At 35.8% G+C, this 27,223-nt stretch overlaps 1 protein-coding gene across 4 annotated transcripts in view; it reads left to right on the plus strand.

The window, feature by feature from the left end:
- Window positions 1–27,223, plus strand: part of CSMD3 (CUB and Sushi multiple domains 3) — a 619,378-nt gene that overhangs the window by 88,958 nt on the left and 503,197 nt on the right. For all 4 annotated transcript variants that reach the window (XM_051812144.1, XM_051812141.1, XM_051812142.1 and 1 more), the window contains exon 3: window positions 14,005–14,117. In XM_051812144.1, coding sequence (XP_051668104.1) covers window positions 14,005–14,117 — 113 coding nt within the window. The remainder of the gene's footprint in view (window positions 1–14,004; window positions 14,118–27,223) is intronic.

Consider the following 27,223-nt stretch of genomic DNA (forward strand, 5'->3'; position numbering starts at 1 on the left):
CCTTTGATGACTGAATTTTGAAGCATTAGCTCTTCATCGGAGTGGTTAAATGAATTCACATCAAGAGAAGTGTGCAAATCACTAGAACTGGTGTGAAGTCAGTGTCAGAACTCTGGGAAAACTGGAAGGAGCAGGTTCCTCTCCTTTGATGTTTTGAAAGCTCCAAGATCTGCTAAAATGTACTGTACATTTTTACCCAGATTTAAGAAGATGAGGACAATAAACTATATTGTCACAATGTTCTAGCTACTAGAGGCTAAAAATACGTTCTCTTTGTTTCATTTTTTTTTCATTCTAGTTACTTTAAGGACCTAGGATGCTTTCAAGTACTCTCCAAGTTATTATTTTGATATGTTTTGTTCTGACCAGTTTTTCTCCACAAGAAGCAGGCAAATCCACACCCTAGAGATTTTTAAAGACTATTTGTATGGTAGTGGGATGTCTAGTTCTTCTTACCATTTGAAGTTCTTCTTGATATTTTATATATTAAAATAAATTGACTGCTATAGGAAAGATAATAATTTATAAAGTCTATTTAATTTCTGATGCTAAAAAAAAGTGAACAGTTGTATAAGAAAAGTTTCACGCTAATAATGGATGATGGCAGTTTTTAGAAACTTGTTTTATAAAGAATATAATGATGATACCAGAACCTGATGAGTACTTTATTGTTTAGTTCAAAACAGTTGTTCAATTTAAAATGTTCAGCCTTGACCTATGATCATTATTTTATAAAATAATAGATTGTATGAGCAGTTTTGCATTTTGGCAGGGAAAAATTGTCATTTGACAAAAATAAATTAGTTCATAAATCATATGTCAATTTGTTAATGAATTGTTGAATAAAGGATAACGTATTTTTATTACAATTTTCAGTGAGAGTAAAACTTGAACCCAGTCAACCACTTCTGCTCAATCTAGTTTCTTTTGTTTTATAGACTATAAAGACAAAATCTGTTTACTTATTTTAAACTGATTGAATATACATGTAAAAATTGTAGGAGTTACTCCTATTCATATTTTAATTGGCATTCTTTTAAGGAAACCTTTACATTTCTTACTTTCTTCCTGATTCAGTGGGTGACTGCTTCCTTGAGAGTTGTGGTGGGGGGAAACAGTTTTCCCCCTGAAGTTATAAAATGGTAAAACCCCAGGGCGTGGTGACCCTTGAAGTTTTGAGGTTTTACCCAATGAGCGCTTCTGCAAAATATAAACATATCACAAGCAGAACGGAAGAGAAGGTAGTTGTAGTTGTGGTAGAAGAAGAAACCATGTTCTGAAGCCACGAGCTGAAGGGGCAAGAGCCCCTCTGGGGGGCCACGGCCTCCCAGCCCCTGGCTGGGGTCATAGAAACTCAGAAACAGTGTTAAACTAGACTGAGGTCTGTGACTGAGAAGCTAAAGAAGTTTTCTCCACCGTGAGTGAGCAGAGACAGAGCAGCAGCAGAAGCAGCATCCAGAGATTGTGGCTAAGAGCCAAGAGATAACTGAAGAAGCAGCAACAAACATGCAGCCAAGGAAGACACGGAGTTGTCTGAGAGAACCGAGAGAGAGCCAGCAGCAGAGAGAGAGAACTAAGCTCAAACAGAGACAGAGTTGGGTAAGAAACTGAACCAAAAACCCCAAACTCCTTTTGTGACCTTTCCTAAGTGGAAAGGATGGACTCCTACTGAATGGAAGTCCTAAAACTGCAGCAGCACTGCAGAGAGGAGCTGAAAAGCTCAGAGAAGGAATGCGGAGAGGGTGACCTTGGCCCCCCCCGCAGCTTGAGACAGAGCACAGAGTTCTGCAAAGGGGACTTGAATCTCCTGAAGATACAGACCATCACGAAGACCCCCGTGCTTTGTGGTATGACGTGGTGACGTGACCATTGTCTGGGTGAACACAGCCCATGGAAGAGAAGACCCTCGCTTGAAGACGAGTGGCCAAAGGGCTTGGATACCCCCTCGTGTGTATTGGCAGAGATCCAGCTACAGCTGCTGCATGAGAAGAGGATAGAGACCTGCTGCCTTAGAGACATTGCTGCTCTGAGAGTGGAAAGGGATCTTTTCCTTCTTCCCTCCTGGACTTTTATTTGGAGGGGAGAAGAGATTTGATCCATTGTAAATACTTATGTCATGGTAGAGATAGCTAAGATTGTATATAATGTATTGTAGTATTTATTTGTACAGTCATTGTAATATATATTCCCTTTCCCCCATTTGAGTCTCGTGTGGTGTCTGGAAAACCCATCTCACACTGGGTTGAGATGTGGGAGGGGGTTTGGACTAGAGAATTGGATTTTGGAGCTCTCAAACCATGACAGAAGGAAAATTACTAGGATGTTGCAGTTCAATCTTGCAATACTCTCAGCTGCAATTCAACATCTTTAATTACTTGTCAACATGTACACATGAATGCACTCAAGGACACACAAAAACTTAAACCCTAAAGAGATTCAAGCTTAATTGTCTATTATTCAGTAGAGAAGTGTTATCTCTTTCCAATACACTTCTGGGATTTAAAAAATGTTTGTTCTGAATTGGCATGTAAGAAAGAACATTAAAGGTTGTGCTGAGTTGACCTTGGCTGTCTGCCAGATGCCCACCAACCACTCCATCACTCCCCTTGAAGAACAGGACAACAAGAGAAAATAAGATGGAAAAACTCCTGGGTCAAGATAAGTCCAGGAGATCACTTACCAAATAACTGTCTTGGTTTCAACTGGGATAGAATTAATTAGCTCTGTTCCAGCCTAAGCCAGGACAAAATGACTCAATTTTGGGAAAATTATTTTAATTAATTACCAATTAAAAAGAGAGCAGGATGGTGAGAAATAAAGACATGAACTAAAACATTTTCTCTCCATCCCTACCATTTTCTTCTCAGGTTCAACTTCATTTATCTCCCTACCTTCTCCTTCCCTGAGCAGCACAGAGGAGATGGGGAATGTGGAGTTGTGGTTAGTGCCTACCTCTCTGCTGCTTCTTTTTGCTTACACTTTTCCCTAGTCCAGCCTGTCCTCCATGGGCTTCAGTTCAGGCAATATCCATCTGATCTTGTGTGGCTAGAGAGGGCATAGATGCTCTAGCATAGTTCTCCATGGGATGCAGGGGAATCTCTGCTATGTTGCCTGGAGCACCTTGTCCTTCTCTGATGTTGGTGTTTACAGGTCTGTTTTTCACACTTTTTTCCTCAGTGCTTGTGCAGTATTTTACCCCTTCTTAAATATGTTTTCATAGTGACACCACCTATTTTGTTGATGGACTCAGGTGCATTCTGCAGCGGGTCCACTGGAGTTGGCTGGAACTGTCTCTGTCCAGCACAGGGTAACTCCTGGCCTCTCGTCACAGAGCCTTCACCACTACTGAAACCTTGACACCTGCACCCAATGCATGCATGAAATCTGCACATTACAGAGCTTCAGTTTAACTCACTGCCTACATATTAATTGATTTCTTGAATCACGAGATTTTCATATCCTTCCTAAATCTCTAGCTATTCCATCAGTGATATATTGCTTAACTCTGAATGTACTTATCAGTTACATGTTACATTTCTGAATACTTTTAAACTTCTGGATTAATTAAAGAACTAGTTGAGCGAGGTAATTGAACTTCACCTTGCCAGTTTTAATTTGACACTTTTCAATTTGATTAATCGTTGTGAGTGTGTATCAAGTGAATGACTTGGTTGCCATTATGAGTGATTGTGTGATGAAATCCACCAGAATTCTTTTGGAGCTTATTTGATCCTCATTTGAGTTAGCTACTATTGTTTCTGGACTTTTTAGCCTTGGACATTCTTGGAACTTGCTGTTAGGACATTGTCTGTTCTGCTCAAAGCTCAGAAAGGCATGGTTGCATGGGTAGGTGCATAGAATAAGGATGTGAGAAAAGGTCACAGCGTTGAAAATCTGATAAGAAATTAGTTTTACTCTGTCAGTTAATAAAGCAGTCAGAAATATATAATCATGGAAATATTGTTGATGTTATCCATCAGGTTAGATATAAGACTCTCACATCTTCATAAACTTAAATTCATATTTAGGATGTAAATAGTGTTCTTTTACTCTAAGAAACATTCAGGTGTACTAATTTTTTTTTTTAAATGTGAGAGTTCTTTTTTTTTTCCATTCTTCGATCTAGACAAGAAATAAAAGTTTAAGAAGTAACTCAGAAACCCCACCCTGAATGTATACTGGAAAATAAGGAAAGTAGTGTGCCTTTGTGTGAATGTGGAATCATAGAATCATCGTGTTCCCTCGGGTCCTATTGCTGCTCACCACAGAGAAGAGATCAGTGCCTGCCCCTCCTCTTCCCCTCAGGAGGAAGTTGTAACTGCAGTGAGGTCTGCCCTCAGTCTCCTCTTCTCCATGCTGAACAAACCAAGCGACCTCAGCTGCTCCTCAGGCAGCTTCCCCTCAAGGCCACCTTTGGACACTCTCAGCTTTATATTTTTGTTATCCTGTGGCACCCAAACTGCACGTAGTACTTGAGGTGAGGCCACACCAGTGCAGAGTGGGACAATCACCTCCTTCAACTGGCTAGCAATTCAGTGCTTGATGCACTTTGTACATCTGCTTGATGTAGAAATGATCTTGTAAGATCTGTATAAAAAATAAATAATGATAGTACTTACAAAGGTTTATAGCATTTTTTTTATGTGGAATAAGTTTACTTTCACTGCTGTGATGATAAAGAGTAAAACTCATTATGAGTTCTACAGTGAAATTTATCTTTCACCATCAGTTTAGCAGATTGACATATTAAACATCATACTTCTCAACTTTGGCAACTCTATATTTCCTTAGTTTTGTCCTCTGAGATTTGATTTTTTTCCCCATCCTCTCTGCTAGCGGTTCTAGAGACACCTTATTGCGGCCTTTCAGTACTTAAGGGAGGCTTATAGGGAAAATAGACAGACTTTTTAGTAGGACCTGTAGTGATAGGACAAAGGTTAAAGATGGTAGATTCAGGCTAGATATAATAAAGAAATATTTTACAGTGAGGGTCGTGAAACAGTGGACCAGGTTTCCCAGGGAGGTGGTAGATGCCCCATCCTTGGAGTTATTCAAGGTCAGGTTGGATGGGGCTCTGAGCAGCTGCATCTGGTTGAATATGTCTCTGCTTATTGCAGGGGACTTGGACTTAAAGGTGCCTCACAACCCAAAGCTTTCCATGCTCCATGATTATATTTAAATTAAGGGCTGTGAAAAAGAACTGTCTTTCTACAGAGGTTAGGTCTTTTAAAACAAGCCTGAATACTGGTATCATATTCTTTGGACCTGTTCCTTTGCTGGGAGAACAGTGCTTTCTGACTTTGGTGTGTGTCATCAGAGTAAGCATGTTAGAATTGCAAGGTCCTCTCTCCTGTGGTATTTGTGGTCGCTTAGGTCTGTTACTTAGATCAGGTGATGGAGGCTGACAGAGTGTGTCTCATGGACAGTTAAGTATTGGCCCTGACTGCCCAGAGAGGCTAGGCCATCTCTCTGCTTGTAGATTTAATTGTATAAATCCCTAAACAACCTGGACTGACCTCACACCTGCCCCTCCTTTGTTTGAGCAAGAGGTTGGAGTAGACACCTCCCAAGGTACCTTCCAACCTGATTTATTCTGTTATCTTGTGCTGTGGAATGAATATTTTTGGATATCCAAGCAATCTTTTTACAGTAACTTTCAGATGTATTTTTCATATTTTCAATATGAAAAATTTCCTATTGATTTTTTTGGGAAGATTAATGCAATTGTGGTAAACTGCATGGGAAAACAATAACAGGAGTGAAAAAAATCTCCTTTCACTTGTGGCATTCATGCTACTTTACACTGGATACTGATAGAGTAAAAGATACTAAAACTTTTAGAGCTGCATCTCAAGCATTAGGCTGTGGAATTTGATACAGAAATCAAACAGCATGAGATATGCTTCAAACTGAATGACCTGTATGCCTTTGTGTGTGAAATATGAACTATCCAGTTTCCAAGAAGGAGCAGAAGCATTGCTTAATATGTTCTGGATCACTTTAAAGATGCATGGTGTTATTCAAAAGCAAAATATACGTAGTTAGCAGTGGTACATAACTTTATGTTTTAAAATAAATTATTTAGTTACTCTTTCATATACTTAAAAGCACCGGTGAATTTAAATAATATATTTAATGACATAGAAGACATTTTGTTTCATCAAAGATCTTGGTAGTGAAATATATAATTTAATTTTTGAAAGCATATTTCTTTGACTTTCCTAGCCTTTCTGTTGACTACCATTTATGGCTGACTGCTACTGCTACTTTAATAGTTTGCAGAGCTTTTGAAACTTTCTGCTGGTAGATGCTCAGTTTGCTCTTCAGAGATCAGAGAGGCTGTTGTGTTTTAACCCCAGCTGGCTAAAGTAAGCACCACACATCCATTCCCTCACTCCCCCATCAGGGAGAAGGGGAGGAGAAATAAAAGGGTAAAAGTATGAAATCTCATAGGTTGAGACGAAGACAGATTAACAGAGAAAGCAAAAGTTGCACATGCAAGCAAAACAAAACAAGGAATTTACGGCTTCCCATGGGCAGGTGGGTGTTCAGCCACCTCCAGGAGAGCCAGGCCCCATCACATGTAACAGTGACTCGGGAAGACAAACGTCATCACTCCAAACATCTCCCCTTCCTTCATCTTCCCCAGTTTTGTATAATGAGCATGATGCCATATGGTACAGGACCTCCTTTTGGTCATTTGGGGTCAGCTATCCCAGCTGTGTCTCCTCCAAACTTCACATTCACCCCCATTCCCCTCACAGTGTGACAGCACAGGAGGCAGCAAAGGCCTTGGCTCAGGGTAAACACTGCTCAGCAGTAACAAAAACATCCCTGTATTATCAGTCCTGTTTTCAGCACAAATACGAAACATTAGTCACTGTGAAGAGAATTATTAACTCCACTTCAGTCAAAACCAGCACAGATGCTTACATGTCTGATGAATTATTATGGAAGAGACATAGGCAAAAAAGACCACAGAACAGACTGAAGAGAAACAGATGCTAGATTTTACATTGCCATGTAAGAGGGCAGCTAAATATATGACAATCAAAATATGGGGTGTCAGGTTGGATACACTGAGAATTCAAAACTCATACTTTGTTAAGTAATCACATCTTCTTTTTAATATCTCAGTATTCAAAATAAGAAAATGCCATGAATTGTAGAAGTATGGGAATAGGGTCCTCAGAACCAAATATTTGATGAATATTAGACAAAAACAAAATTGTATCTAGAAAAAAATACTGCAGAACCCTGTTATTTTGGTCAATTAGATGCTGATCATAACAAATACAGTAGCAAATTGAGTGAGAAGATCATGATTTTATCTTAGAAAATTCAAATAAGCAATGCCTTCTGCTGAGGGTTTGTTTGGGTTTTTTGTTTATTTGTTTGGTTTTTGTGGTTTTTTAATGAATTCATCAGCATGTGATCCAACAAAACCAAGCCCCAGGAGCACCTTACTAAGTTTAGGATGTTTTTATTTGCCAAGTATTAAAAATCAGATAAATAATAACAGCATAAATAGCAGATACAAAGTTAATGAACATAACAACTGAAACAATTGGTAGAAGGATTATAGTTACCTTAATGGGAGAAATCCCCTGGTGATGCAGCTTCATTTGTTTATGTCCTGTGGATTTCAAGAATTCTATTCTCTGAGGTTTATCAATTTGCATATGTGTCACTGAACCCAAAATTTCATCATGGTAGGAAAAGAAAAATTACATTGATATTAGAAAAACAAAAAATATAATTAGAAATATTTCCTGTAAACAGCTAACTATGGAATAACATTTCTGTTGTCTGCAGAAAGTTTGGCTTTATCTGTGGAGAAGATTTTCAATGAATGTATAAAAAAGTTCATTTTACATACTTTTATTTTATATTTGGCATTTTTCTTATTATGTATATTCTTTTTCAGAATCCACCTTCTCCTTATGACATTAAGAATAAACAGTTCTTTGGAGATCAGACTAAAAGTGAGAATGGATGGGTTTTGACACTTTAATTTTACAATCAAAGTTATGATTGGTTGACATGTCATGTTTTGCATTTTACATTTCTGCATTATTTTATATAAATTATGGACAAACATTTCTTACACTTTTCAGATTAGACTACAACTCTTCCTGCTGTAAAATTTCTACTAGCTAATCAAAAGTTTATTGTGATGAAGTGAAAGACTACTATTCACTTAAAATCTGTTTGTATACTATCCAATCCAAGCTAAAATCTTCTAGAGGAACTGTATTGTCTTTGGAAATCACTAACACACTTCAGAAAAGCCAGAATTTTGTGGACCTGAAAAAAAAGAAACTAACAGCAAAACAAAGAGCTGTTAAAATACATTTTTAAAAGCTACATATTTAAAGAGTGATCAATGCTTTGTCAAGCAGCAAATATCTAAGATCCACAGATAGTGAGGAAATGCAGTCATCTTATTTACCACATCACAATCTCAAGTAAACAATTAATCTAGGAGCACTTTGGTATTACTAATTGAGATTGCTTTCTATAATTTTAACTTTTTATGAAAAGATTGCTCTATTTTGATCCCGCAGCTGGGCACTGGTCTTTCCTTAAGGCCTGATGAGTTTAAAGTACAGCATGCAGGTAACTTTCACTTGATATACGGTTTAAGGTTTATCTCAAGAATCAAGGTAAAAGCAGAAAACAAATGATAGATCAAACTTCAGAAATTTCCAGTCAGGACTCTAAAAGCTTGAAAACCACAAATCTAAGATGATTTGTCATTTTAAAATGATTAAAAAAAGAGAGTGAAAGAAATTATAATGGAAATATTGTAATTACTTTTGGAGTCATAATCTTTTAAAATAAAAAAGGAAAACAGATCAACTATAGGTGCCTTTTTTTGTGAATCTACAGCACGTGACAGAGTACAGTAACTCACAGGAGGAAGAGACAGAGTGACGCACTCTGTAAATTACATGTTTGAAAGAAAATAATTATGTCATTACAAAAACAAAAAAATATTGCTGCAGATTTTCATATAGATGCAAACATATCAATATTTGAATTAATGGGGACAGAATATTAATAAATTCTTGCATCCATAAGACAGTGTTTTGTTTCAGACTCTATTTGACTTCTTCCATTACTGAAAAAAATAAATAAAGATGGAGTCAGAGAATACATATGACAGACAATCCTTCAAAACTAGTCTCTCACCTGAAAACAGACATCCTTTAGTCACTTTATTTGTACATCAGGAAATTTTCTACACTTGCATCCTGAGTAGTTAGAGACATCTGAGAAATCAAATAAAATCTGTCTTATTTTCCCAAGAATTCTTAACAAATAAAAATATAACAGTGAATATAACAGTTATTATTACTAATCTGCTTCCAATATTGCTAACACTCATGCTCAAAGTAATTATTTAAAAAAAAAATCCCATTGAAAATACAGTTAAAATTGTACAGAATCTTCCAAGAATCTACTTTCTCTGGTGTTATTCTCATGCTTCTGATGTCCTTTTGGATCCTCAGCTGTTTGTGGTTTTCCTTGGGATGATAAAGTGACACCACAGGGTAGTTATGGCAAACAACCTGTAGGAGTAAAAGTATGATGGTGATGATGGAGATTTTCTTCTCTGCAGTCTTGGGTCTACTTGGAGTAACTTAATGACATATCTCATATGACCTTTTCTCTGGCTCCAAGGTAATCCAGATTTCTATTCTCCATTCTTGCACTTAAAGGTTATTAGAAAAACATTGCCAGATTCACGTTACTGAAACTACTTTACAAAGCATCATAATGTAACATGCAAATAATATCTAAATTCTGAATGTATCTTGTGTCTCCAAATGGCATGTCATCTTTATTTTCACCATATTTAAATACTGGAGTTTTAGAATTTCTATAGATAAGTTTTTCAGGATGAACATCTGATCTTCCTACCATAGAAAAGCTAATAAATAAAAATATCTCTCAGCCTTTTCCTGTACTCCCAGAACTGTCTGTAGTCTTGGACACACATAATGTGTCCATTTGTTGTGGGTGTTAGGTGCCTGACAAGCTTGTAAGACACTAGCAAGAACAAAGCAAACATAGTTATTAGTATGCAGTGTATTCATTTACAAATTTGTATCTCTGTTCTGTGTTTCATGATACTTTGTAGCTGAACTGCATCACCTCAATCAAATACTCAAGTAGAATGTCACAATTCAAAATTATTTTTTTAAAGAATTGAGACAGAAGGAATTGTGTTTTCTTCTCAGACTTATGTTGACATTGTCTTTTAGCTCCCATGATTTCTAGCTACAGGAGCCAGTATCAATTACTTATAGGATCTCTTTATGAGGTCAGGGAACACTAAATGAGCCAATTCCCAAATCAAAAAGGGAAAGAAGATTAGGACCAGGTGAATGAAAATCACACCCAAAAACAGAAGAAGAAAGTCCATCTGTCCTAGTATAAATTTCTTCTGCCAAAGTGGTAGGCTATAATGGAATGATTGAAGACTGCAACATAAGATGTAGGCACGTCTAGAATCCCTAAGGGATCCTGCCTGGCCTCCATCTTTCCAAAAGTACATGGATCTCATGTTGGTCTAATGTCATATCTACCAACTCTGTGCTGATGTTTCAAGTACCTCAGAGTGTCTAAAACTGCAATAGACAGTCCCCTGAATAAATCCATTAGATATTTTAAATTTTAAAAAGTTGATACAAATGGAATGAAATATACAAAGAGAAAGTAAGATGGAAAATTGTAGACAAAAAAACCCTCAGCTTTGATGGGAAATTTAAATTTTAAACATGTTTGATATGCAGATGATACCAGTTTAAGGAGATGACTTCTTGTTTTGCATGTGTTCCACCTTTTTTTTACTTGTATGGGGTACTCAGACATTTAGTTATGACTGCCTTGAAGAAGTGGCAATCAGGCCTATGCACGTACATTATCTTACTGGTATTTTGCTGCTTATCTGGCATATCTGTGCTGCAGTTATGATGTGCTTGCTATGTTTCATTTTAAAGGGCAGTGGAAACTATTCTAGCTAACATTGTAGAATTCAACATACAAATGGGACTTAAGCTCTGAGGTCAATGCCTTGTACCCAATGAATATTACTCAAGTATTATTTCAGTTGTCTGAGTGAATTACATTACATTCCTTTCTGAAAATCTTTGGTGTTTTACTGAGTGATATTTGCATGTGATTTTTTTCTTAATTAAAAATTTTGATGAATTTTGCATCTACTAAGCCAGGAGTAAAACCTCTGCATTTCTTCCTATCAATTTAAGTGTAGCAACCAAATTAAGGAAACAAACTGATCCTAAGTGCAGCATAATGATGGTTATAAAAGGCCCACCCATGAAAGCTAAATGGTATCAAATGGCTCTTATAATGGTCTGTTTTTCATGAGGAACTGTAATGTTTACTGTGTTAGTAATATATGTGTTCAGTGTAAAAATCCCCTACCCATCTAAGCTGTGCATACGTACCACTCATAAAATTAAATACTTGGGGATAACTATGTATTTATTTTCTGCTGGATATGTGTTTATATCCACAAGTCTTTAAAAGTATTGAGTAGCTAAATAGATACCAGGAAGATCTACTGTGTGATGCAAGTTAAAGTTTTATTCAAATTATTGGTTTTGGTTTACATTAGATCAACTTGTTTTGAAGTGTTGATACTTACCAATGGTTAATGACCTAGCTGTTGGGAAAATTGCATTGATACTGACTTATCAAAGAATTATGTATATACCTGTTTGGGCGACGTGATCATTTGATTACTTTGTTTTACTGTTAGAAAAAGAAACCTCATAATCAAATAAAAAATACATTTCCATAATCCTAAATATTCTGTAAATAATTCTGCACCTTTTCATATTAACATAAATTCTTTAATCTAGTCTTGGTTTAGTGACATTATTCATAAGACTGCCAATGATAAAACAAGGAGTAGGTTTCTAGGTACACACACTGATGACTTGCTACATATAAAATATGTATATATACTTCTCTAGGGGCCATTGCTTCTTTTGTTCATTGTTTTAAATTTTCTGGTTATGTGATGAGAGTACTATTATAATTTGGCTTTCATACCTGTCATGACTGTAACCAATGACATACATTGGCTATTGTATTGTGGTGGAGTTATCATGTTTTGGTTTGTTTTTTTTCCAAAGATTGCTTAAGAAAAAACATCTATAGAATACCATTAATTTAGAATATCAAGGACACCAGGTAGATAGGCATCAAAGAACAATAAAAAACTCTTTAGGATCCCCACAGCAAATAAGTCTCATGGTAAATTACAATTACACTACATAGAACTCATCTAAAGGTATCTTAAATCTAAAAATAAATAAAACATTAAATAAATGTTAATATTGCAATTACAATTTTTTTTAGCTAATAATTTCCTGACCTTTTGAATTCTGGTCTTCTCATCACTCTATGTCCTTCACACTGATGAGATTAGAAATACTGATAATGGTAGGACATAACTCATCAGTTAATTTGCAATTTCTGAACAAGACTGAGACTGAATTTCAGTGCAAGCAGCAGCAAATGTATTAAAGCACCAGTAAACAGCACTGATGTTTGTAATACTTCTATCAAGCAAAATTAAATATATTTGCCATTTGTTCCAATAAAAATATTAGTTTACAGTTTTTATGAGAGTCCTCAAGACCAACCTATGTAGCTATTTATATAGTTGTATTTAAAAAAAAAAAAACAAACCAACACCAACTTAAAAAAAAAACCCAACAAAACAAACTAAACCAATACCCCCAAATCCTAAACAAACAAAAGACCACAGAGAATTTGTTATAAGAATGGAAAGGGAAAATGTAAATCTTGAGCAACCTGGACTAACTGACTTTAAGCCCACTTTGAACAGTAGGTTGAACTACTTGAGCTCCACAGGTCTCTTCCGATCTAAATTTTTCTGTAATTCTAAATTCAAAGTAAAAAGTACAATAAGGGATCATTTTCAAACACATGAAAATAATTTTATGTCAATCATTAATAAAATAAGTCATCCTAGTCTGCTACACAGTTTTCCACACATGGCTAACTGGTCTCTAAAGATATCTCTGGATTTCACTGGTGAAATTCACAGCTAAATTCTTCAGCTTGTTCTTTAGGCAATTTCGACAGGTAAATACTATGGGCTTTGTTAGTCTAGTATGAACCCTGATGAGGTTATTCTCCTAGAATTGAGGAAATTAAGTGTTAGCACATGTACATCAAATGAAAAGAATGTGTAGAAGTGAGTATCAGCAGAGCGTATCAGCAGTGCTGAGTACACAAAGACTTTCCTTGCATCTGTGTCTCAAACATAGTGGTTTTAATAGAACAAAACAAAACCAAACATACAAACAACACCAAAACCACAAACTCTAACAACACTGTAATTCCTTGCAAGAGAGCTTTCTTTATGAATGTGTGATTTCATGATGATGTTCCTTGCATTTCCTCCTGAAATCAGAAATTTCTTCTCTGAGACTAAAGTGCATAGTTTAAATAATATTAAATTCCCTCATTAAAGTGAATCATGATCCCCTTTCTTTCATCATATTACTGTGTAAAAGTTCAGCCCCTACAAATTTTAACAGAGACCTGTGTAAAATATGCACTGCAATACAATTTTGAACATAACTCTAAGGAGTGTAAATTGTCTGGTGGTTTGTGATTTGCTTGGTTGTTTTATTTCTTTCATCTACTGATAATCTGAACCATTTTTGAAGTTCAGTTTCTATATCTTACTATCATCTGTATTAAATATATTTTTCTCAAACTGATGTACCTTACTTGGTTCAGTGTCCATGAAAGACGGTCAAATTTAACATGAATACCTCAATTATCATATAAAAATAATTTTTTCAAGTAATATAAACTATATACCTTTAAACCAGTTGTCCTTTTGATGATTAAATATTGTTTGAAAGCAACCTGTCACACACATTTTTTTTTCAGGCAATTAACCATGAGTTGCGCTTTTTTGTTTCTTAGGTTAACAGGATTTCATCTTCCTCCACCTGTGACAAGTACAAAATCTGTATTTTCACTTCGCTTGACAAGTGACTTTGCAGTTAGTGCTCATGGGTTTAAAGTTTACTATGAAGGTAAGACATTCTTAACAAAATATTCTGTTTTTTTTTCTTTCTGAGCTCTACACATAACACAACAAAACATCCCACAAAAATTTATACAAATACACGTTTATAACCTTATCCAAGTTGCAATATTTGCTTTTCATGCAATCATTCAGATGCATAGATTCACCTCTGAAACTAAAATATTTAAAACTCTACCATATATAGTGCCATACAGACACAAAATATTTTATGACTTTACCTTTAAAAATGGCAAACTATTTAAGTTCTGAAAAACTTGACCATAATCTATCTGGTCCTTCTAACAAAAGCTTATTCAAATTGACATCAACACATTGCTAGTTACGCTCGAATTTCTCTAGACAGTGGAATTTATATCTGCAAGTTTCATGGACGGATTCCTTCTCATATGTTGACACAGGGGAAATGCTGACTCAGTTCTCTGAACTGACACAAAGCTACTTCCCTATTGGAATTTTCACAATTGTCTGCAGTTTTCACACAAACATTAAGTAAATGAGCTGGAATATGTATTCCTGAAGTCCAGAAGTTCATAGTATTGTTTGTATGTTGCAGGAAGGATCTTGTTTGTAATCAAGCTCACTTGAGTAGTGTTTCAAGAGTTGTTTATATCATGTATTCTCTTTTTTAGATCTATTTCTTGGTACTGGGACTATGAACTCTAACTTGTGTTTATAGGATATACAAAGAAATTGTTGTTTTTCTCTTTTCGTTTGCTATTGTTCTTTGTGTTTTGGGTTTTTTTGATTTTGCATTTTTTTCCCCATCTTTTTTTTTTAAGACGCTTGATATAGAGACACTTGCTCTTTCTGCTTCTGGTGTCTCCATCAAGACAGTAGCTATAATAAACTGCCTGGAGAAGTTCTGAGGCTGTTGTTGTTCCCTGCTTGGTCCCATCTGCAACAGAAACTAATCTCTGAGAAAGCAACTAGCTGAGTAACACTTTGATAGCTAGGAAAATATCCAAAAATTAATAATACAATGGAGGGTGGCCACAGTAATACAGCCCAGAGTCACTCTGTAGTAAAATGTCTTCAGCCATCGATATAGTCTACCTTCAGGTACGATGCATTGGAATACTATTTAATATAGAAATTCCCTCCTACATATCAAGGTATGAAATGAAAAACATAACATAATATTCAGGCTTTTCTTGTCCCTTGAGTTATAGAAAATAGCTGAAATGGTTACGCACTATCTTTTTTTTCTGACTTGCACAAAAACAAGAGGTAATCTACAAAATAGAAATTCAGACTATGTGTAACTGGTTTTGGCTAGTTTGTAGCTACTCAGCAGTCTATTAATTTTTCAAGTATTCGGAAACTTTTTTCAGCAGCAACGTTATTAAAAAATGTTCTATTAAAATGTATCTATGCAATTCCTATGGTTTTTCAACTATGCAAAATGTATCTCTCATGCATGTTGAGTTCACTATATATGGTATCAGCTGTTGTTCTTATAAACTGTTTGCCAAAAGATTTTGCACTACTAATGCTAACAGACAACTTAGTATGCATCTCAGTTATGACAAAATAATTAAATCTAAAATGGAAGATCAGCAATAGACCAGTTTGCACATATGACTGACTCCTCACATAGTTCTTTTCTAGGTTAAAATAACATGCTGAGTAATAGAACTCAAACTCCTAAATCGATGTCAAGTCTAGAGAAATTTTACCTTCAATCACAGAAATCAGCATTTTAGAACAAAATATAAACTTGTTTCCTTAAACTTGATATTAATCTTTTTTGAAACGGAGGTTTTATTTTGTGAAATTAAGAACTTGAAGAAGTTAGGCTAGATCCCAGAGTTTTAATTCAATGATCCTTCCACAGCCAGATCTACTGTTTTAAGACCTGCATCAAGGCAACTTCATTCAGCCGGAGAATTTTTCTGTAAATACCCATTTTTCTGACTTCCTGTGAAGCTACCTGTCTTTATACCCAGACAGCAAAGAAATGAAAGCTCATTACATTACATTCATTTCATGTATCTTCCTTGACGTGAGAGAAAAGATGTATTTAAATGAGAATCACATCAGGGCAATTTCCATTTCTTATCTTGTACTCTTTCTGAATGTGTATAACCCTGCAATCAACATTTTAAGTTCTGGTTCTTCCTAGTATCCAATTTTCAAAAATTTTGATTGCCCAGTAGCTCCTTCTTAGCTTCCTGATGAAACATCTGCATACTTAGTACCCCTAAATATCAGACCACATAATTTCATGCTTCATTATGGATTTGTAATTTGAAATTTAAGATAGAAATAATTAGCAACCTGTCATTGCAATAAAGCAAAATGATAGAGGTGGAATGAGAGGATAGAGTGAGCAGTAGAGACATATCTCTGAAGGGATTAGACCCAGTTATGATTTGAAAGAGAGGGAACATACATTTCATAATCAGAGATAATTAAAACACTTTGCTTTGAAATGCTTGGAAATAGAAAACATAGGTAGATGGTTATATGGGATGCATTACTGTTCACTATTAAAAAAAAAAAAAAAAACAACTAAAAACAAAGCCTGCAAACATCTCTTTCTCTAACTTCTTATGCTCTTGACAAATTTGCAGTTGAGCTGAAAGTTGACAAGAAACTCCAGAGTACCTGACAGAATCTGTAGGAAATATGAATATGTGATGAATTTTCTTGATCATAACACAGTGGAACATAGTCATTTTCTAATCTCCTGAGAATAAAAATGTGTATGAAAAGTTATAAAATTATATCATTAATAGAAAGACTATGCTGATCTACCATATGGGAGCCATTGCAACTGCATTTAGTCAAACCAGGTGCACAGGAGACTGCAGAAATACCCACTCTAGCTTGCTAACATCAGTATCATAAGCCTTAGTCTTTACTTTGTGTCCCAGCATCCATGTCTCCTCTCCTTCCTTTTCTCCTCACCCTCTTTCTTTCCTCAATATCAAGTGGCATATTTGAGTTATTTTTGGTACACTATGCACATACTTCTTTATGTTCAATTTCTTTATTATTTGGAAAAGAACACATCTGATAAATATACCTCTCTATCTAGCACAATACCCTTGGAGAAAAATGATTTCATGAGAGAAAACTGGAGTAAATTACCCAAAAGAAATAGACTTCACTTACAGTGAGAACAGAAAAAGAAAAACTGGAGCTACAATAATTACCAGCAGTAATTTATAATTTTATTTCTGTCTAGTGACACAGCATTGCTGGTTGGGGTGAGAAATGGGGAAGTTCTAAGTTTCTGATCCTGTGTCTGATTTTTTTGGGAGAGGTTTCTGGAACTTTTTTTTTTTTTAGTATCTTTCAGGCTCTGTGCAACATGTGTAGGTATTAATGTATGGAGGAGAAATGCTATACTTAATCATCTATTTGATTATTTAGGCTAAGTCACAGTGCAGCTGTGTCCTTTTTATTTTATTTCTGATGAGATTATTTGGTTTCGAAATAGAAGAATTTGATGCACTTTTCCATTTCCTGTTGTCCTAAGATACATAAGCAGCTTTATTCATTGAGAGTACAGGAGGGGAAATACAGCTGCTGAGAAAGAAAGCAGCATAGCAGCTTGGCCCATACAGCAAGAGGCTTCAGTGGACCTAGCCCTGCTTTGAACAGTGCTTCTTTTGTTCTTACTGTGTTATTTTACAGCTACTAAACAGGTAGCTGACATTACTAAAATCATTGACTCCATTAAGAAATTTACTGCTAGAATTTATGATAATCTTTATTCAAGGTAAATATGATAGACATGTTTGTGCTATCCTAGTGGTCATGGTAAAGAAAAGAAGAATTTAATATATAGGTTATCCTTATAGTGAAAACTCTGAATGTCCTGGAGGTGAATTGAAATTATTGATAATAGTTGTATGAAATGTAACTTTTTCTGGTTTGTACTGCTGCACATCATTTTAAAGCTGAATTGTAAAACTGAATTATTAGACACTGTATAAATAATGAAATGGTCTTCATGTTTGTACTGGACTGTTGCTATGGAATTTAGCAATTCTGTTGAAATGTTTTTAAGAGTGCTTTGAGAACAATTTTAAAAATTTCAAGAAAGATCACGTCTTTATGGATAATGAGAGATGGGGGAAGGAAAGAAGGTAGCAGATGGTGTTTATTAACAGAACAGGATTTCCATCTAGTGACTTCTAAGGACCTATCATGCGTTTCTTTCAGCAATATAAAGAAAAATTGGTAACTGATGTACATGATTATTGAAGCGTGTAGATCAGAAATACTAGTAGGACTTAAATGTGCCAGGATGTGGATGCTAAAAATAATTTTGGCAGTTGGTATAGAGCTAGAGAATGAACAAACAGAATAACCTATTTTTAGCTCTCCTCCATATCAGAATTCAGAAATGTGGCTACACATAATCTAAAGCTTGGATTTAGGTAAGGTTCATGAAGTACTAGATGTATTAAGCTAATAATATCACTTCTAACTTAGTATAAAATTTAAAAGAATACTAATGAATTACTGTTTAGTGTTGGAGTGCTTTCTACAAAAGTCCACTGAAGAATTGTTTGCCAGTTTGGAGTTATAAAAGCCACAGACTTTAAGCTGTAAAGTTGTCATCAGGCTTACTACCTGACAATATTATAGGCTCTTTTTGTTGCTGCTGTTTAGGTTTTGCCATAACTGTTGTGGGTATGGCTGCCCTCTGTCATTGCATTGTTTCAGCAACCCCTTAATAAAAATGGAATCAAATTGAATTTGCCTAAAATTTTGGAAAGGGAAGGGAAAGGAAGGAAAATTTAAACAGAGAATGATTAAATTACATAAACAGATACATTTCTAATGGAAACTCCTGTTTTGACAACCAAACTTATTAAATCTAACAAGAAAACATGCTAAATATGAGGCAATCTATATTCTCTATTTTTGCGTCCATTCAACCTGTTGGATAACAAGAAGAAAATAAAGCTGCTGGAGTTTCTATCTTTTGTCTGAATGTATGAATATCTGCCACACTGTCTACAAAGTCCCATAAAATTATCTAACATATCCTTCTGATCTTGGAATACTAGCTTGGATGGAAAACATTCCACTAATGCCTGTTCATGGACTTGTATCTACTCTCCACAGCACATGATACGGTGATAAAATTACTGTATATTCAGGGAAACAGAAAACATGAAAGGTACTTATCAGACTTTGACTTCGTTGTACCATTCTTCAAGATAGTCATTAATGTTCTGAACTCCCTTTTTATAGGGAAGGTAAAGTTAACATTTTGCAATATTTAAAAATTAATTTAACAAATGAAGGGAAGTTATAAAAGCATAAAAAAGTTTACAGAAAGATTAAATAAATATTTAAGCTATAAGACATGATGCTATGTCATGTTTTAAAGTGATTTTTTATAATGATGTGTTTGCAGTGTAACTCAGATAAGAGACATAAAGTTGTACAAATTTTGTGTTATGATAAACAATAGCAGGATATTGCCCTGAGTTTGATCCTATTATTAGTACTTCAGCATCAATCCAGTCAAGAACAAGCAAAACAAGAAATCTATTAAATTTTTTGAAATATCTCAGGTATTTTATGTGGAAAAACTATACATCAGTATTCTTTCCCATGTATTATACAGAGATGAATAGCCACATGATATCTTCCTAGACAGTGTTTTCTTAAAATCATAAGTAACTTTTCCAAAATACACTCTGTCACTTAATAGTGTCACTAAATGAAATAGATACTAGCTGGGAAAATATGTTTTTTTCTTTCAGTTCACCCAGTGTCACCTGAGTGTCACAATATGTTATTGCCTCAGGACTATCATGCTAATCCTAGTGCCAGATGTACCTGTAAAGCTGTAGCACAGAAGACAATCACCCTTTATGAAATCAATACTAGGTTGCCTTGGCACTTCTACCTATATTGTCTATATATTATATTGGTACCACCATTCCTGTATAGATCCAGAGGGAGTAAAGAAAAGTAACCCTGTGGATTTAATCTGTTAAATTTTTATAGCATTTCACACCATTTTCTTGATACCGAAAACACTAATTTGGATTTGACTAAAGAATAACTCCTGGAAACAAATTTAGCTCTTGACAATATCAAGCTTTAGGAAAACTTTCTTTGATTACACAGATCACCCTGCCTCACTTAGAAGTAAGACTTTTTAATTCTGATTTTGGAACTTCCAGTCACTGGCTTTTGTTCTGCTTTTATCTACTAAATTACAGAGCCCTTAGTATTAGCATCTCTGAGTTCTTATGCAGGTTCTTAAGTACTGCAATAAAATCACACGCTTCAGAGTACTCTCTCTTTTTAATATGGGCTTTTTAAGTCTTATCATAAAGCAATTTTTTCCAAATACTGAATTATTTTGTGCCATTCTTCTGCATTTTCATAATTTTGTGAGTGTTGTGTGAAAAAGGGCTCTGGTCAGTACACTCATCCGGCTGAGCCCTGTACATGATCACTACTCATCCTATCTTCTTGTTAAATGGGTTTTTTTTAACTCTCAGAGCAATCTTACTCTCTGTCCTGGGGGATGGGGGGTGTTTAAAAGGCTGAGTGCCACTGGAGTGAGGGCTACTGGAGCCAGCCTGGGGGTGTAGGTGACCCTGGCATGTGGTGTCAGCTGCTGGAAAGAGTGGGGTCTCAGTGCCATCTACTGGAGTGGGTGGGGGTCTCATCTGCCTCCAATGGGGTGGGAATGATATGAATCCCAAAGAACGGCTGTCAGGAGGATACAGCATGAGTGAAGCAAGTGAGGGGCTCAACACCAGCCCTTGGAACAGATCATGTGACAGGTACTGAGATCCTGTGACAGACACTGAGGCAGTGCCAGGGCAATTGCATGTGTCACTCACCAGCATACTTCCAGGTGGACTCACCAGTGGGCAGGAGGTTCTGGATCTGGGATGAGGTATCAGGTGGGCTGAGAGTATGTGCTGGACAAGCGTGTCAGTACTTCATGTTTGCTAGTGGGCATCAAGCTGGACCAGCCAGTGAGCAGGGGACCCATGGGGCCAGTAAAAGGACCTGGGGTTTGGGCAGGGGTGCCAGGCAGACAGAATGTACATATGCTTGTGAACTCAGTTTCACAAGATGCATGTGCACCTTCATGAGTGGCCTACTGTGTCTGCCAGACAAAGAGGGGACTTGGCTTCCAGTGCTCAAGCTGAGGTGGATGCTGTTGAAGGCAGAGCCTGGCCTGTGCCAGTCTGTAGCCTGTTGTGTCAGTGTCTTGTTTGTGTCTATGTGTTTCTCTGCGATGCTTGCTCAGCTGTGTAACTGGTTAAATCTACAAATGAAAAAGCAGCAAGGAGGTCCATTGGCTTGAGTCAGACATCGCCAGGTCTCAAGATGCCCCAGAGTGGGGGCATCACAAGATGCCCTGTGACCAGGCAAGATAAATATCCAGGTCCCAGAGCTGCTGGATTCAGTGGCCACTTATAACATCCCTTCAGATACTTTAATGTCATTTGAGTTCATCAAACATAATTGGCCCTTGGTAAGTCTGTGCTGACTATTCCCAATTAGCTTAATCTTTCAGGTGATGCAAAATGGATTACAAAATTGTGCTCTTTAGGCTACTTTAGGCTACTTATGGAACTGAGGGAAGGGTTACTAGTTTATAGTGGCTGTAGTGATCCCTCTTGCTTTCATTAGGACAAGTGTATCACTAGTCTGTCTAATCATGAAGGACTACCACTGATTGCTATAACTTTCCATGGGTTACTGGCAGCAGCTTTTCAGTCGTGGTGGGACAGCTCTTCTGGTATCCTTGGGTGAATCTATGAATGTCAATATATTCAACTTCTCAATGTAAACCCAGAACTGACTACCTCTCTCCTTCCCAACTGGACTGATACATTCCTTGTGAAGAATGATGCGCATAAGGCATAGAGTTCTTTGGCCTTTTCCATGTTGTATACTGCTGTCTGTTCCACTCACTTTTCCCTGCCTATTTTTTGCTGCTAGCATACTTGTAGAATCACTTTGTATAACCCACAACACCCCTCACTTGTATGAATGCCCCTTGTACTTTGACCTTCTTCATTTTGTCCCTAAGTACTAAAGCCCCACTTCTATATGCCTTTCTTGTTGTCTATCCTTTTTTTTTTTTCCAATTTTTTTGGTCCATTCTTCTTTGCATTCTAGTTCATTAAGAATCTCCCATGTTAACCTCATGAGTCATTTGCCAAAGTTCACTTCCCCTTAAAATAGTTGGGATGTCATTTAAAAAAATCAGCCATCTCTCTGCCTGCCCTTCCTCCTCGTAATTGCTTCCCAGGAGACTCTGCTTAAAAATTCCCCAAATAAATCCAAATATGATGTCTTAAAGTCTAGTGTCCTAATTTTAGTACTTACTTCTCAGCCTTCCTTCTAAACCTGAGCTCGATTTTCTTCTCTTCTGCTTTATTGTTAGGTCCCTGTCCCTTGATAGGACTATTTTTAAAGGCTCTCCTTTGAGTTAAAGCAGTCCAGTTGCAGTTATGTTCTTCTTTGCCTTGGTCAGGTAGTTTAATTTCTTCCCAGCAGCACTACTTCATCTTCAGATGAGGTACTATGATTAAGAAGGCCAAACCCTTGAAGGCAACTCTGCAACTAGGCGTTGGTCTACTGAATGCACCAGAATGATTGAAAGGGATACAACACCATCAGGGATCGCATGCCCCTCATTCTTCTCCTCAGAATCCCATACCAATTTTTGATCTGCTTAAAGTTTCCTTTGGCCATGTTATTACTCCTCACATGGGTGAATAGCATGAAGTATCAGTCGTGAAGCTGAACAAACAGCAATTGCTGTGTGAATCTATGTGTCTGGGCTCCAGGAAAGAAGTACCTGGTCCAAAATTAGAAGCCTGGTTGCAGGCAGGGAACTGTATCATGCAGGAGGGAGTGTCTAACCACTAGTACCTCTCAAAGGTCATGTGGATGAGTCTCAGTATGGGTGACTGTGTCACATTATTATCAGTATGCAAGTAAGTTAAAGATTGCTTTTGCTGCCAAATATTTGTCATCCTGTTTTTGAGAGAATACATGATAAAATCATCTAGATAGACTTCTCCTTCCCTTCCCAGTCCTTTCATTTAAAAAATAACATATATTTTTTAGGAAAAAAACCTCATAGACATGTGCTTGATTATAGACTTAGTGTTTTATTCTATCATAATTAGCAGTTAGACTTTAGTGGTTATCTGTTCAGTGATAAATTTTCTTTGATAAATCTTAATAAATAAATAAATAAATAAGTTGATTGATTAGAGAGCCACAGAATATGCATGATTTTGTACCAGCTGAAATGAATGGAAATATGTTTATTTGTTTTAGCATCTTCAAAAAAGTCATTCTTTGAAAGTTGAAAACCAATTACTAAACTATCATTTCTTCTGCCTTGAGAGATGCTTAATTATTAGAAAAACAAGATGTCTCTCAGTTGGTAAAAATCTGCTTACTATTTCAATGTTTTCTGTTTAATTTCTTTCTTTCAGAATAATGTTGTTAAATAAACCATATTTGTCAGCTTATTGTACTGTAATTTGTCATTTTGATACATGCCTCATATTGAAGTTTAACTAAGATAGTGATTAATTTGAAATCTTAATTATATGACAGACTTCAGTTTTTTCTTGTATTTTCAATGTCATTTTTCATTAAAAAACTAATTGAATACACACTACAAGTCTTGAAAGAAATTTCCCAATAGATTCCAAGGTTTTCTTGGTGAACTTATATTCTTCAGCTACTGGACTGTCATATTATTAAGATAAGTACAATACCCTGACAAAATCTAATTTAAGATTCACATTTTGATCCCATGTCTAGACAAGTAGTGATAACTGTAATCTAATATAGCTGAAACAGTACTCTGCAGGAACTAGTATATACTGCTCATTAAAGTATCAAATTAAATGCAGCTCCATGTTTATAAACAGTTACTTCCTTCATGCTTTTTCTAAGTTAGAGTTCAATGAAATTTTCAAATAGTAATACACAATAGCAGACTTTGAAATGTCTATACGGTTTATAAAAATGGAGTTGTTGAAAAGTGGCACTTACACCTCTAGAACTACATGGCTGAATCCTTCAATCTGCATTTGATACTTGATGGCATTTTTGCTTTGATTTATGTTAGCTTTGATAAAACTTTTTTATCAATAATATCAAAATACACAGATCTGCAAGAACAGGTTCAGAATGCTCAGCATGCTACTTAAAAATTCAGTAAGAACTCTACAGATGGAGAGATTTATTCATGAAGAGAACATGCATTTCAACAATAAAGTACTATAACCTAAGAAGAGACTCATTTTGTCATAAACAGATTTGCAAAGTTTGCCAGTTTTTCACATGTATGTTAAATTCATATTTGGACTCATGTTATCCTGAACAATACTGCTATAACCATTTAGAGGTGATTATGATGGTGATTTTATTTTAAGAGGAAGAGAAGAACAATTGCTTACTCAGCACTGAAAATCTCTTCCTATTAAAATAAAATAAAATTTGTTAAAATTGTATTTTGGAAGATATTTGCTTTTTTGATCAGCTCTTAGCAGAGAATTTCTCATTAGCCTATGAGGTCATACAGGAAAAACTTTGTAAATTTAGACAGCTTTGAGAATGGATGGATAATAATGCTGTGAACTAAACGGTCAGTCAAGTGCCTTAAAATTTGAAAACAAAAAGTTAAAATAATTGGAAGCAAGTTATTATTAAATAAAAGTTAATATATATATATATATATAAATAAAATAATTAAATAACAGTTAATATTAATCTTCTGGCTGTTCTCCCTTGAATCCCTATCTGAATAACATAAAGAAAAAACCATTCCTTTTTCAAGTGGTTGGCAGCAGACCACTGAAATCTCATGGACCATAAGTAGCACGTTACAGCTCAACATTCTTTATCTAAGCTACTTATCTAAGATTCATAATAGAGATGTAGTTGGAAAAGTTGTCGCAAAATGTTGGCACAAGTTTAAAACTTCTTTTTTAAATGTGGCTCTACATTAGACATCCTTTAAAACTCAAAAGCTAAGCTATTTCTTTTAAGCAGAGATTCATTCTAAGAAAAAATCATAATGAATTCTTGATTTTTGATGAATTTATTAATTCTTGATGAATTCTTAATACATTTTCTTTATGTAAAACACTAGAAAATTACATGCTTTAAAGACATCAGTTCAGTATGTAGGACATTTTTTAAAGAACTTTCTGAAAATATTAGCAATGAAGTAATTAAAAACATGATTATCAGCTCAGGTTTTGGTGCACAATTCTTGTACCTTTTTTCATTTGGTTTTCATTTTACATTCTGTAGTTTCCCTGCTATAAAAAAGCATCTGAAGTGTATATTGAGAAAATGGACAAACTTGATATCAGAAAGCAATCCTACTGTTTTCATGTAAAAATATAGAAGATCAGGAGTCTTCCTGATATATATTTATTATGTTATTAAAGAAGAAAATAAAACATTAGGATCACAAAAGTTGGGGTTTTCTAATCGAATTTAGCATTTACATTGTCCTTCCCCTACTGTTCTGTCAGTATGCTTTTAAGCAATAAATGTTCTTAGTTCTTTTAGGACCAGATGTCATTGTCACTTGTAGCATTCAATTCCCAGTCTCTCTAAAGGTATAATCAACGCCGATGCACTTAGTGACAGTTGTATAGCTGATTTTGTGATGAAGATATGCACCCTATGGGAAGTGATTTGAAATCACAGGATAAGAAAATGCTACTAAACTATGGCATCTCAACATGAACATGTGAGTCAGGGTCTGAACTGGCGATGCAGAAATGAAAGTCGGTACTAAATGCTTATTCCTCTCAGCACCCTGTCTCTCTAGATTACTAGTTAATAGTAAGTAGAGAGATGACAAGAATAAGATGTTTATAGACAAGTATTGCTGTTAAATATCAACATGCTATGTCATCTTTAATTACAGTATAGCATTGCTCAATTCTGTACTTGTCATGAGCTCTTGTTGCAAACAATAAGAAGGTGTTATTCTGGGCATGAAGCACCTTCATTTGGAAAAACTTTCTGCTTAACACCCACAATTCTTTACTGTCACACCTAAAATACATTCCAACTTCACATATTGGTGAGATGCAATGAAATACAGACTCCTGGTCTAGTTCCAATCCCCCTGCTGTGGGCAGGGACGCCTTCCACTGGACCAGGTTGCTCAGAGCTCCATCCAACCTGACCTTAAACACTCTCTGGGATGGTGCATACACAACTTCTCTGGTCAACCTGTTCCAGTGACTCACCACCCTCACAGCAAAGAATTTTTTACAGAATCACAGACTGTTCTGGGTTGGAAGGGACCCACAAGAATCATCGAGTCCAACTCTGAAGTGAATGGCCTGTATGGGGATTGAACCTGCAACCTTGGCATTATTAGCGCCATACTCCTTTTCGTAATATCTAATCTAAACCTACTTTTTTCAGTTTGAGTCACTGTATAGGGTCTTTTTCTATAGCCTTCTTTGTAATTTAAATGTATTTATTTATTTGTTATTCATAGGATACCTCTAAAAGTTCAGCATAAAAAAAAATATCCAATAAACCCAGGGAAAGTCGCTCAAAAGCAAGGAGTTAATTGGACAAAAGAAATCAAAAGAAGAAATTATTGAAAGATCAAAATGGAAAAGGAGACAGAAGCTAAGCATTGATGAAACAGATTTGATTACAACTGCTAAATTATATGAAGACTTGTATAACACAGGAGTTCGTCACATTTGTTTTGATAGACAACACATTTTAATTTTGACCAATACAAAAAATTTCAGTATTAGAGAAGTTGGCAGGGGGGTTACCATCAACTTGATGAGGTTAAACCAGAACTAGAGAGCAGTAAAAGGCATTGAAAAAGGATTGGAAAGAAAATAATTTGAATTTGATCATTTAATGTCCCTATTGCTTTTGAGATACTGCAGACTTGGTCTGATTCCTGATTCTTGCTCCCTCTCTGCTCACTGTAGCACTCATAAGGGTAGGTAGGGGGCCAGATCAGAGAATTAATATGGATGAAAAATATTTTGTTGCATCTGTATTGTTCCCTCATCCTTTTCTCTGGTCCAGTCTGCTGTGTGGCTCAACAATGCTGAACAA

This window comes from Manacus candei, unplaced genomic scaffold (genome assembly GCF_025592945.1).
Source record: "Manacus candei isolate 608988 ecotype Guabito, Panama unplaced genomic scaffold, ASM2559294v1 h1tg000085l, whole genome shotgun sequence".
Lineage (NCBI taxonomy): Eukaryota > Metazoa > Chordata > Aves > Passeriformes > Pipridae > Manacus > Manacus candei.